The 13,918-nt window shown below is 46.0% G+C and overlaps 1 protein-coding gene across 1 annotated transcript in view; it reads right to left on the bottom strand.

The window, feature by feature from the left end:
- AP1S3 (adaptor related protein complex 1 subunit sigma 3) overlaps nucleotides 1–13,442 on the bottom strand; it is a 57,520-nt gene extending 44,078 nt beyond the window's left edge. The window contains exon 1 of the mRNA XM_089694298.1: nucleotides 13,314–13,442. Within this exon, the coding sequence (XP_089550424.1) occupies nucleotides 13,314–13,427 (114 nt within the window). The 5' untranslated portion in view covers nucleotides 13,428–13,442. The remainder of the gene's footprint in view (nucleotides 1–13,313) is intronic.
- Nucleotides 13,443–13,918: the final 476 nt, after the last annotated feature.

The following is a 13,918-nucleotide window of genomic DNA, read 5'->3' as shown; positions in this document are numbered from 1 at the left end:
ATGCTGAGCACATGCACTCAATTTCTTTGGTTGACCATGGTGAGGCCTGTTCTGATTGGAACCTGTCCTGTTAAACTGCTGTATGGTCTTGGCCACCATGCTGCAGCTCAGTTTCAGGGTCTTAGCAATCTTCTCATAGCCTAGGCCATCTTTACGTAGAGCAAGAATTCTTTTTTTCAGATCCGCAGAGACTTCTTTGCCATGAGATGCCATGTTGAACTTCCAGTGACCAGTATGAGAGAGTGAGAGCAATAACACCAAATTCAACACACCTGCTCCCCATTCAAATCTGAGACCTTGTAACACTAACACGTTACATGACACCGGGGAGGGAAAATGGCTAATTGGGCCCAATGTGGACATTTTCACTTAGGGGTGTACTCACTTTTGTTGCCAGCGGTTTAGACATTAATGGCTGTGTGTTGAGTTATTTTGAGGGGACAGCAAATTTACACTGTTATACATGCTGTACACTCACTACTTTACATTGTAGCAAAGTGTCATTTCTTCAGTGTTGTCACATGAAAAGATAGAATAAAATATTTACAAAAATGTGAGGGGTGTACTTCTGTGAGATACTGTATAACAGAAGAGACAGGCACATTCTATTCTGTCATAAAAAGTCTACTGGTCAGCACTCTTAAACACAGACTTTAAACATGACCGTTTTGCTGACTGCAGGAATAAAGAAAGCTTACAGTCAATCCACAATGGAAGCCTGGTATCAGCGTGAAGGTTCCTTATCTGAAATAAGTGAATGCCATGTCCAGAGTCTGTGTAAATGAGCTAAGCGAGGTGTTACAGTTGTGTTTATTCACCGGAGAGCGTTGTTCTTGGACATCCCTCAACTGTGTTGTGTTCAATGGACCAGAAATCTCCCCTCTTCTATTACCTGAACAGAAGTGCACCTTATTTCTATGTTATTTTTGAATCACACGATCACTAAGCATGTGCACACAAGAGATTATGTGTCTCCAAGTAATGTATACATACTGGAGTCTCATGAACTGCAATGACATATCAAAGGTACATTAACCACTTCAATACCAGACACTTTCACCCACTCCTTCCCAGGCCAATTATCAAATTTCAGTGCTGCTACACTTTGAATGGCATTTCCTCAGTCATGCAACACTGTACGCAAATTACATTTTTATATATTTTTTTTCCAGAAAGATAGCATTTTCTTTTGGTGCCATTTAATCCCCATAGGGCTTTTTATTTTTTTTGCCATATAAACGAAAACAAATCTTGAACATTCTGAAAAAAACCCACAATTTTCTTTGTTGAAATACATGATCATCAATCCTGATGTACTGACCTAATTTTTTTACATACTGTCACCAGAGCAATACAGCATCATCATAGGACTGGTGTAGCAGCGATCAGACTGACATGTGACAGTATGTCAGTAAATCTTTTTTTATTTTTTGCCACAGTAACACTGTACTACATTGGGGAGGTGATCAGGATTTTTTTTTACCCTATAATTGCTTAGAAAACTGTTATGATCACTGTTATATGCAATAATTTTTCTGAATGGTATTCATTCATGTGCCATTGGCTACAGCTATCATATAATACAAATGTGCTTTGATTGGCCTTGTCTGTACCATGAGCTCACTTTGACCAATCACAGAGATCACAATAATACACAATGAATGTCTATGAATGAAAGCCATTTATTGTGTACATTTGACATGTGATCGCTGTATTTGGTCGATCACATGGTACCAAGTCTGGCTGGGTACATCAAGCTGTTATCCACTGTGTCTGGTGGACACAGGGGGTGACAGATCAAGCCACAGCGCAGGCTCTATAGCAGGCAGGAGGCGCACACCTGGGGGACGGCATATGACATACACCCAGGATTAGAAAGCTCCCGCTTGATCGTCATTTGACTACAGGCCAGGCGGGAGGAAGTTAAACATGAATCAATTTCCCATGATTGTCTCACAAAGGTCAAGTAAAATATTCAATTTCATTTTCACTCGAAAAAGAAGTAAACTTTAGATCTACAGGCAAACACCTAAAACAACTATGTGAGTAATGATAATATACACTCTGGGTTGAAGAAAACTTTTAAATTGTTACAAAGGATGCAAACAGAAAGCTGGAAGTCACTAAATATAATCATGTAAAATGCATATGGAGAAAGGCTGTAACCTACTTCACTCGCTCCCAAATCTGGTCAAGGGAGTGCCTCACTGAAGAGTATGACAGATCCAGTAATTTTCCCATAGCATATCATATTTAAAGCCCCCTTCTCTTCCATGGGGCTTCCCTGTTCTCTTTATCTATGACTCGTGCATACCAGATAATCTACCTATTATGGGCGAGGACTGGAGAGACTGAACCATTCTATTTTACATGCATTACCTGCCATGAACCAGATTGTTGGTAAAGAGAAATTCCATCAGGTATGCACTATTTGTACCAATGCCCGGGACATGTAGTTGTGGGCATTGGGCAGGTAGTTTTTGCTTACATTTAGACCCACTGTGTGCAAGCACCAGGGCTGGTCAGGTGGAAGCATTCAGGCGGCTGCACTGCCACAGCCAAGAAAGTATAATCGCTATGTATTCCGGGCTCAACTTGCCCATCAGCTGGCCCAGGTCGGGATTAGCAGGCGTCGCCAGTTAGAGGGGAGGAGAGCGGATAAATGTCCGCTCTTCTGCCCTTCTTGTTCCTGATCCGGAAGCGACATGTATGACATCACTTCCGGGTCCCCATTTACAGTGTTCCCCAGCCATCGAGGCAGGGAAAGAATGTAATACAGTGTGATCTGCACTGCATTACATTCAGAGGAGCACAGGGGAGACATGCAGGGTCTTTTAAAGAACCTGTCACCAAAAATTCATCACATAGTCACCAGTCACACTGCAATTTGTGTGCAATTTCAGCGCGATTTCTGAAGACTTTATTGCTACTTGTGAAGATTTTCAACAATTTCTTGCAATTTGCAGGGCGATTTCTATTATATTCTATGTATGTGAAATCGCAACAAAACTGCAGACAAAGTAATGCAAGAACTAAACTCACACATGTTAAAACACTGACATTCACATTCATTAGATGCAATTTCAATTCACAAATCGCACGTGTGACCCGGTACATAGGGTACAAAGTCCCTTATGTGGCGAAAAAAAAAAAAAGTTAAGTAAAAAAATGATTTTTATTGTATAAAAAAAAAAGTCACACTCAAGCACATAAAATTCCTTCCCTCCCAAAAAACTGAGGTCCCTCCACTGCCACATATACACACATACAAACACAGGCATCTGGGCACCTACCATGAAAATGCGATTGCAATACAAAATGTTGCAAAGTGCTAGGCATGCAGGAATGACAGCAATATTTCTAGCACCAGACCTCCTTCACAATGCTAAACTAATGATTTATAGGGGCTTTTAAAATGTTGCCTATACAAAATATAGGGTACTGAAATTTGTCGCCATTTCATGAGTGCTCACAAATTTAAGGTTTGACATGTTAGGTATCAATTTACTTGATTCAACCTCATCTTTTATATTTTACAAAAAAATTGGGTAATTTATTGCATTTTGTGCCTTAATATTAACTTTAATGTGATTTTAATATTTAGCATTTCTAGACTTTTGCAGTAATATCGTGTGATATAAAAAATTGAAACTACCAGTATTTTATTCTCTAGGGTGTCTGCTTTCAGAAAATATATAATGTTTTGGGGGTTTTATGTAAACCTCAGGCCTAACATGATTGTTTAAACATGTGTGCAATAAATAAATAAATAAACCACTCAAAAACGGCTCTGGCAGGGAAAGGGTAAAATATAAGTTCACCTTTGGGAACACGTTACATGTTCCTCCCGTTTTTGGGGTGGAACATGTAACATGTTTCGGCTCCTGCAGTGGCTAAGTGATCTGAGCCCTGTTCCCTCTACTAGCTGTCACTTTTTGAAGAAAGCGTACCTGTGCGGGCTCTGCTCACATGGCTGCATCATTCATTCAGAGTTCTGTGAATGAATCAACTACAGGTACTGACATTCTATGCGGATGTCGACTTGTAGTTCTCAATGAACTACCACAGCATGTGTGAGCGCTCTAGTAGTTCACCGGTTCTACATGTCAGTGTGAAACTGCCTGCCTGTACGATGTATGATGGATGGACAGACAGATTACACTGACAGTTCTCAGGAGTCCTGCATTACATCCACAATCTGCCGATCGCTTGTGCAATGCTTTCCAGGCTCCTAAGAAAAGAAAAAAAAGAAGAAAAAATACATTTTTTTATTTACAGAAAATGTACATTTATTATAATTTTTTTTAAAGGTGAACTTATTCTTTAAAAGAGTGGACACCGGAGGTTGATTTGGCTGCTCAGCAGGTGCTAGTACTGGGCACCAAAGTGCTCTTATATGCAAAAAAATAACGTTTTTTTTTTCAGTTACAGACGCGCTTTTGCTGAGCGTTGAGAGCCCGACACTCCCCTCCTGATGGGCACCCAATCGGTGCTCATTACACTGCAAGGTCTCTCCCCTCCCTGCTAGCCTCTGGGTGTGGTGCTGGAGACAGGGAGGGGAGGTGAGTAGGAATTAAACAGTGCAATGTTAAAAAAAATAAAAATTAAGAGTCGCCATAAAGCCCCTTTCGTTTTTAAAAGCCCCAGACATTGCTGAAAGCACCTCAGATTTAAATACAGTTTTTAATAATTTTTTTTTTTTTTTAAGTGAGAAAATTAGATTGCCAAGAGGGACAAGTAGATTGGGATCCTGATTTAGTCCTTGGACAAATACTTTTTAAAAAAAATTGCCACACCCCTGCAGGTATGGATCTTTTTACATAGGTACATTGGTGCAGCTTGGACCAAAGTAAGCATGTATTTGCCATACCTGTGAAAGCTGGAAATCATTGTGGTAGACACCGCTACTCCAGTGATCTCCACCAGCTTCCGAGTTCAATGTGGAGTGGCTGCCCTTTTGCCTTTTGCAATTCAAGGAACACTTTGCATTTTCTCAAGGAAGAGAGGAAGGCAAGTGTATTGTGTAAATGGCCTTCTTGCTGTTCTTCAGTAAGATATAGTGCTTTAATAAAATTGTATCTCCCAGTCCCTGTGTTGTTCTATAGCATGTCAGTTAGTGGAGAATTCCCTGCAGACATCTATGCTTTGGTGTGGAACCATAAAACATTTTAGGCAGCAGGTACAGAGAGTTTTTAAAGGAGCATATCTACTGAAGGACAGAATGGAAGTATTAGTGACTAAAGCCAGGCATAGACGGATCAAAATTCAGCCAGTTCAGCAGGAACAAGATGAATTGCAATCCATGTATGGGCAGGCTGGTTGTACTGAAGTCAATCTATCGCATGACTTCAGGACAACCAGCCCTTTAGTTGTTTTTTTTTTTGTACGATCACTGCTGCTGGCTATAGCCGCCAGCAGTGATCACTGTATTCTGACGTCGGAAACCTCCCACTACCAAAATAGAATAGCGCAGCGGGAAGGATTCCCCCATCAACACTGACTTCTCATGAATGGAAATGGCCAAAGATTGAGAGATATTCAGCTGGTCCCTGCTGAAACATATCTTACAATCACCGCAGATGGCTGCCGCTGTTTGCACATAGTGTGCACAGGCAGTGCTTAGAACTGCTTTCTTACCAGCAGCTGCCCCTTAGCGGCTGTGTCAATGTAGCCTTACTCTACCAAATACAACTCAAAAGCAGATTTAGAAAACCCATGGATGCTTTCCATCACCTTTATTTCTCCATCATCAAAGATGGACCTACTCTTGTACTGTGTCATCAGTGAGTACTGCAGACAGACACAAACCTCAGGACAAAAGGATAAATTAACTGATTAAACAATAATAATACTAATATTGGACAGGAAAAAAACAGAGACAGCAAAGATTTTCCTTTTGTGAATGTTGTACATAAACATGTTTATAAAAAAATAACATTCAAGGTTTTAAATAGCAGCACACAGCGGCAATGCAGAGGGATAATAACAGCGTGCGCAATGTGGACAAGGGTTTAATAGCCGCACACATAAGTGTGCTGGGGCGAAACATTAGGATAGTAGCGGCGTGCTTTGATTGATATTGAAATGCCTGCAGGGACTAAATTACAGTACTAAGGTCCTCTAAACAGTGATGACTTAACAATACATAGGCAAGGAAAAAAAAAAACAAACAACAATTATACATCCATAAACAATACACAGGCATCAAACAGTTAATATGCAGGCAACAAACCAATATGGCAACCAAACAGCAGACCAGGACAATACGATGACAACCAATGGACAGTTGTGACAATATATAGGCAGTTGTAACAATATTCAAGCAACAAATAGGTACCAGTAGTCATGATAGAGAGGGGGAAGAACGCCTCGGCGTCCGTTGTCAGCGAGGGGGAAGAACGCCTCGGCGTCCGTTGTCAGCGAGGGGGAAGAACGCCTCGGCGGCCGTTGTCAGCGAGGGGGAAGAACGCCTCGGCGGCCGTTGTCAGCGAGGGGGAAGAACGCCTCGGCGGCCGTTGTCAGCGAGGGGGAAGAACGCCTCGGCGGCCGTTGTCAGCGAGGGGGAAGAACGCCTCGGCGGCCGTTGTCAGCGAGGGGGAAGAACGCCTCGGCGGCCGTTGTCAGCGAGGGGGAAGAACGCCTCGGCAGCCGTTGTCAGCGAGGGGGAAGAACGCCTCGGCAGCCGTTGTCAGCGAGGGGGAAGAACGCCTCGGCGGCCGTTGTCAGCGAGGGGGAAGAACGCCTCGGCGGCCGTTGTCAGCGAGGGGGAAGAACGCCTCGGCGGCCGTTGTCAGCGAGGGGGAAGAACGCCTCGGCGGCCGTTGTCAGCGAGGGGGAAGAACGCCTCGGCGGCCGTTGTCAGCGAGGGGGAAGAACGCCTCGGCGGCCGTTGTCAGCGAGGGGGAAGAACGCCTCGGCGGCCGTTGTCAGCGAGGGGGAAGAACGCCTCGGCGGCCGTTGTCAGCGAGGGGGAAGAACGCCTCGGCGGCCGTTGTCAGCGAGGGGGAAGAACGCCTCGGCGGCCGTTGTCAGCGAGGGGGAAGAACGCCTAGGCGTCCGTTGTCAGCGAGGGGGAAGAACGCCTAGGCGTCCGTTGTCAGCGAGGGGGAAGAACGCCTAGGCGTCCGTTGTCAGCGAGGGGGAAGAACGCCTAGGCGTCCGTTGTCAGCGAGGAAGAAGAACGCCTAGGCGTCCGTTGTCAGCGAGGGGGAAGAACGCCTAGGCGTCCGTTGTCAGCGAGGGGGAAGAACGCCTAGGCGTCCGTTGTCAGCGAGGGGGAAGAACGCCTAGGCGTCCGTTGTCAGCGAGGGGGAAGAACGCCTAGGCGTCCGTTGTCAGCGAGGGGGAAGAACGCCTAGGCGTCCGTTGTCAGCGAGGGGGAAGAATGCCCCCGTTGCAATTGTCAGTTGGGGGGGGGAGAATGCCCCTGCATCAGCAGTCCGTGGGAGGAATGCCTCTGTCACTTGGAGGAAGAATATCGGTGTCAGTTATCAGTGGGAGGAAGAAAATCTCCATGTTGGCTGTCAGTAGCAGAAAGAAGGTCTTCACATCAGTGGGAGTTAAAATATTCTTATGGATGTTCGGCGATATCAGGCCTATGGATTAATCTAGGCAGAACTGTGGATCCCAATGTCACCTTGGAGATTGACCTGGCCACACATCTATGGTCCCACTTTCCTTTCCAGTGGGCGTCATCCTCCATTGACCACCTTGGTATCCAGTTGACTACTTCTTACTCTTCTTTATTCACAGCTAATTACTATCCATTGTTTCAAGCCCTGTCTGCTCTTATGCAATCTTGACCGCTCCCACACCTGTCCTGGATAGGCTGTATCAATTCTGTGAAAAAGTCCATTCTGCTCAAACTACTATACTACTGTCGCACCCTTCCCGTTCGGGTCCCGTTGCACTTTCTACGTTTTTTCCAGAACAAGATCCTATGTTTTCTCTGGGCCATGGCATTCTCCTGGTGGGTCAACAATGGATTTTCTCATGTTCTACATTTTTTGGCCTCTAGGTCCTTTCCCACATGGGCCTCTCTTCACGATTCCCATCGTATCCCTCAATTGCTATCTCCAACTCCATCATTGGGTAACCTCATTGTGCAGGATATCCACTTATCTGTTCCGAAAAACTGCACTTGAACATACCTGCCAACACTACCCTGGCTACCCAGGTCTTATTCAGCCCTTTATGCTTCCCTGACCAGTCGCTCTTCCCATACTGCCCTCTATGTCACCCAATGGAACAGGATCTGGAAACTGATGTAGATCTAGCAGACTGGAGCAGGGCCTGGTCTTCTGTAGCTAAATGTTCCATTTAACATGGCTACCTTGTAGGCAGCATATAAGATGCTACTCCGTTGGTACTAGATTCCAGCCCGTATAGCCCGTGCAAACTCATCCTACAGCGACCGCTGCTTTCGGGGTTGTGGCAAACGAGGGGATGTTTTGTATACTTGGTGGACAAGTATGTCCGGCCCTAAATTAGTCGGGTTTTGGTCCCGTGTATTTGGCTTCCTCTTTACCTTATTCCACTTACCCATATGTAGAAAGGCCAAGTTTGCTCTACTACATTGCCCCATACTAGGTTTTTATGCTCATCAGCGGAGGCTACCTTTTCTTGTCAGCCACCAGAACGATAACTCAAGCTTGGAAAAAAATGTATGACCCCTTTCAAAGGGTGGAAGTCATATGACTACCCTGATGGTTAATAAGAATATGTCTAGTATTCTCAATGACTTGCAAGCTAAGTTCCTCAAGGTTTGGGAACCATGGTTGACGTATACCTTTCCCACCCTCCCCTGAGCCAGTTAAGGTTTACTCTGACGGGCCGTCCCGTTTTTCCCAAGACCTTTTCTTCCCCCTCTCCTGCTTTCGGGCCCTCGGGCCAATACTTTCCTTTTTTTTTTAGCCTTTCTTTCTACCTCATCTACAGGTTTGCATTCCTTCTTACCTGCTGCCCTTTCCTCTAGTCTTGCCTCTTCTGCACTTGGGCCCTTTGCCCTTACTCTTCTGTATCCACATGAGCTGTGGACGGTGGCTCTGCATGGTGTTGGCGGCCCCAGGGAGGCCACTCCCACCATGGGGAGGGGGGGGGGTCTCTCCTGGTCCTCTACCCTCTGAACCCTATGAGGTGTGTTACATTGCTGCTGCTGTGTCAGTTTCTGAATACTTTATAGTACCCTTGTACTGCCACCTTTGCCTTTATGTGTGTCTATTTTGGTTATGATCGTCATTGCTTGTTTATAACTTGTTAAAACCCAATAAACATTATTGAAATAGAAAATATTCTTATATATGGTAAAGGTTCCCTGTATATCAGCGGAGTTATACAGTCTCTTACAGGTGGGGCACAGGGTGTGTATGGCATAGTCATCTACCAGTCCGTGATATCTGTGGCTGTCTGAGTACCCGAAAAGGCAGTACGTCTGATAGGAGGCAGCCACTGGATGGTCAATGATCCTCCACTTGGCTCAGTCAATTTCTAGATCAACTTGTTAAGCCTGGTGGTACTTGCAGGGCAACGCATGACTCAAATTGGTCCAGATTTACCAAGAAAAGGCCAGAATTCAAACCATTCATGGAAATTGTTATATAAAAGCTAAAATGTTATGACTGGAAAGGGTTGGCTCATAGGAATACTTTGCTGTCCTGATTTATTATACAATCAGTCAGAAAACAGTCAAAATTGAAATGTTTAGTCATAGCAGATAAAAGATCTGCCTGTTCACGATGAAGGAGAAGATAAAACAAAGGTACCCACAGGAAACATGAGACTTCCAAGTGTTCTTCCAGGTAATGGGCAGATCACTGTCATAGAAATGTGATGCTACGACACTGCCTATGAATGGATGTCAGAGCAGTGCCGGCTTGCTGACAGTGTGATAGATCAGCCAGCCCGGTGCACATGTCTTTTCATCTGTGCTGTTTTCACAACAATCCGAAGCAAATCGTATCATAGAAAAGCCATTTCCAAAGGGCTGATTCCTGAGCTGCAGCCCGGATTATTATACAACTACACAAAGAACAGATCACACTAAAATGGTTCTGCCGATGACAGCCACTAACCCACATTCATAGACGAGGATTCTTTTCATCTTCAGCCCTGCACTATGACAATCAGAGTCCTGTGGATAACGCAGACACATCTGAATCTCCAAACTGTAGTGCTCGGCCATTGTACATGGCCTGTCAGGATCAGGGTGTGCTTTGCTTTTATTCCTCCATACAACTAATGAGAATGAACACATGGATAATGTACCTCAAATACCTGCATACAATGATTTAAAGTAGAATGAAGGCCAAACCTTTTTTTAAATTCATTTTGGATAGCGCAAAGAAAGGTTATAACCCCCAAGAGGTTTCTTTTGCCATCTGTGTCCCATTGGGGAAATTTCCCTTCATTTCCTGTACTATAGCCAATACAGGAAGTGAGAGGAAATCCCCCAAAGTGAGGTAATCGCTAGATGTCAGCAGAACTATTGTCCCTGTTGGATGATTTCCCCTCTCTGCTGGTGAGCACCCAAGACAAGGGGGTTTCTTTCTTTTTCAGTAAGAATAGTCAGCAGGAAAATTAGAGAGAGAGGGTGAATCTCCCTAATGGGGACACAGACAGCAAAAAAAAAAAAAACCTGACAGGTGTTCTAATCCTTCTCCACTCTATCCAAAAGTACAAAAAAAAAAAAAGTTTTGGCTTTACTAAAGCCCCTTTCACACGGCTGTTCAGATCCGCCTGTCAGTTTTTCAAGAGGGCCTGATCAGAAGGTCCATTCATCAGGACCTTCTAGGAGAAGAACAGAAACACTAGTGTGCACGGACACATAGGAGGACACTGTCAGCTTCTAGAACAGAAACACTAGTGTGCACGGACACATAGGAGGACACTGTCAGCTTCTAGGAGAACAGAAACACTAGTGTGCACGGACACATAGGAGGACACTGTCAGCTTCTAGAACAGAAACACTAGTGTGCATAGACACATAGGAGGACACTGTCAGCTTCTAGGAGAACAGAAACACTAGTGTGCACGGACACATAGGAGGACACTGTCAGCTTCTAGGAGAACAGAAACACTAGTGTGCACGGACACATAGGAGGACACTGTCAGCTTCTAGGAGAACAGAAACACTAGTGTGCACGGACACATAGGAGGACACTGTCAGCTTCTAGGAGAACAGAAATACTAGTGTGCACGGACACATAGGAGGACACTGTCAGCTTCTAGGAGAACAGAAATACTAGTGTGCACGGACACATAGGAGGACACTGTCAGCTTCTAGGAGAACAGAAACACTAGTGTGCACGGACACATAGGAGGACACTGTCAGCTTCTAGGAGAACAGAAACACTAGTGTGCACGGACACATAGGAGGACACTGTCAGCTTCTAGAAGAACAGAAACACTAGTGTGCACGGACACATAGGAGGACACTGTCAGCTTCTAGAACAGAAACACTAGTGTGCACGGACACATAGGAGGACACTGTCAGCTTCTAGAACAGAAACACTAGTGTGCACGGACACATAGGAGGACACTGTCAGCTTCTAGGAGAACAGAAACACTAGTGTGCATGGACACATAGGAGGACACTGTCAGCTTCTAGAAGAACAGAAACACTAGTGTGCATAGACACATAGGAGGACACTGTCAGCTTCTAGGAGAACAGAAACACTAGTGTGCACGGACACATAGGAGGACACTGTCAGCTTCTAGGAGAACAGAAACACTAGTGTGCACGGACACATAGGAGGACACTGTCAGCTTCTAGAAGAACAGAAACACTAGTGTGCACGGACACATAGGAGGACACTGTCAGCTTCTAGGAGAACAGAAACACTAGTGTGCACGGACACATAGGAGGACACTGTCAGCTTCTAGGAGAACAGAAATACTAGTGTGCATGGACACATAGGAGGACACTGTCAGCTTCTAGGAGAACAGAAACACTAGTGTGCATAGACACATAGGAGGACACTGTCAGCTTCTAGGAGAACAGAAACACTAGTGTGCACGGACACATAGGAGGACACTGTCAGCTTCTAGGAGAACAGAAATACTAGTGTGCATGGACACATAGGAGGACACTGTCAGCTTCTAGGAGAACAGAAACACTAGTATGCACGGACACATAGGAGGACACTGTCAGCTTCTAGAACAGAAACACTAGTGTGCACAGACACATAGGAGGACACTGTCAGCTTCTAGGAGAACAGAAACACTAGTGTGCACAGACACATAGGAGGACACTGTCAGCTTCTAGGAGAACAGAAACACTAGTGTGCACGGACACATAGGAGGACACTGTCAGCTTCTAGGAGAACAGAAACACTAGTGTGCATGGAGCCTGACCCCTGGTTCACATATGTGCGTTCCTGCGGTCCACGTTTTGCGCAGGCACAAGAGCCTGTTCATTTGAATGGACTCTCATGCCCCGGGACACGCAGGAAAGAAGTCACTGCACTTCTTTGGAACCTCGGCTCCCATTGTGGTTGCGATTTCCAGTGTGGGCGGCATGCCATCAGAATTAATGGCACCCACCCACGGGTCTGCATACTTCTGTGTGGGTGGTGCGGCAGCACAGACTTTTTTGCGGATCCGCAGCGGCACCACCCACACAGATGTGAATGTAGCCTGAATGTGAACGTAAAAGAAAACCCCACATTTTAGGTTGTCCCCAAAACAGTAATAGAGGACAATTTGTCCAATGGAGACACTAGTTGAGGTGACCTGGGAGACCCCAAGGAATTCCCTTCATTTGTGGGGATTATCTGTTTTGGTCATGGGTCTTCATTGGGAGGTGTGCAGCCCTCCATAACTCGATCCACAATTTACAAATACTATGTTGTGCCTTTAGTTCTTCTTTAAGAAGTGCCATGGAGTCATTGGTGGCGTGTATGGAGAGAGGAAGTAGCTGCAAAGAGGCTGCAGGAGATCATCAGGGCGACAGAGGATGACGGAAATATCAAGTATGATGAGTGAGAGGATTGGATTTATTTGAGTGCTACAGATGAAGCCATACAAATGACAGAGCATGGACTCCGGTGACCCCCCAGCACACAGATCACCTCCTGATCACAAGGACAGGAGGGTCGCCTGTGACCGCAGGCAGGCCCTCCTCCATGGACACGAGCAGCCTGCACTGCTCTACTCCACACAGCTCCATCCAGGGACGGCAGTGCAGCCAGTACAGGTGATCAGCAGCCATCACTCCCCTCCTCCACACCGCCTCCCTCCGGGGTGCTCGGTCTGCACCGCACGGCTGCTCAGGTGACCCCGATTCCCCCGAGTGTCCCCCCACAGCCTCCTCTTACCATCTCTATTCCGGCGGAATAAGGAAGAGACAGGTGACAGCGACAGAGGTGAGACTGGTACGGCCACTTCACCACCGCCACCCCGCCCACTCCTACTACGCCCCGCCCACACATGCACCTGTCGCGGCCGGTCACACCCAGGCCACAGGTCTCCGCCCACAGATACCGAGAGACTAGCAACAGCATAGACCTGGCGCCTAGCAACCAGGTCCCGCCACCTCTTCCCACAAACCCCGCCCTCAGCCCTGTACCACGTACGTCCGGGCACCGCCACACCCGGGGTCACCGCACTGCATGACGTTATCTCTGTCATATCGTTATAGTATCACAGGGAGGAGGAGCCGGGGCACCGTGTGCTACAATATTACGTGGTATACCAGCGCTGCCTACAATGTTACATTGTATACCAGCCCTGACTACACCGTTACATTGTATACCAGCCCTGACTACACCGTTACATTGTATACCAGCACTGCCTACAATGTTACATTGTATACCAGCCCTGACTACACCGTTACATTGTATACCAGCCCTGACTACACCGTTACATTGTATACCAGCACTGCCTACAATGTTACATTGTATACCAGCCCTGACTACACCGT

This window comes from Staurois parvus, unplaced genomic scaffold (assembly GCF_062004578.1).
Source record: "Staurois parvus isolate SC_StPar_1 unplaced genomic scaffold, SC_StPar_1.0 ptg000658l, whole genome shotgun sequence".
Lineage (NCBI taxonomy): Eukaryota > Metazoa > Chordata > Amphibia > Anura > Ranidae > Staurois > Staurois parvus.
This window is presented reverse-complemented; position numbering and strand designations above follow the sequence as displayed.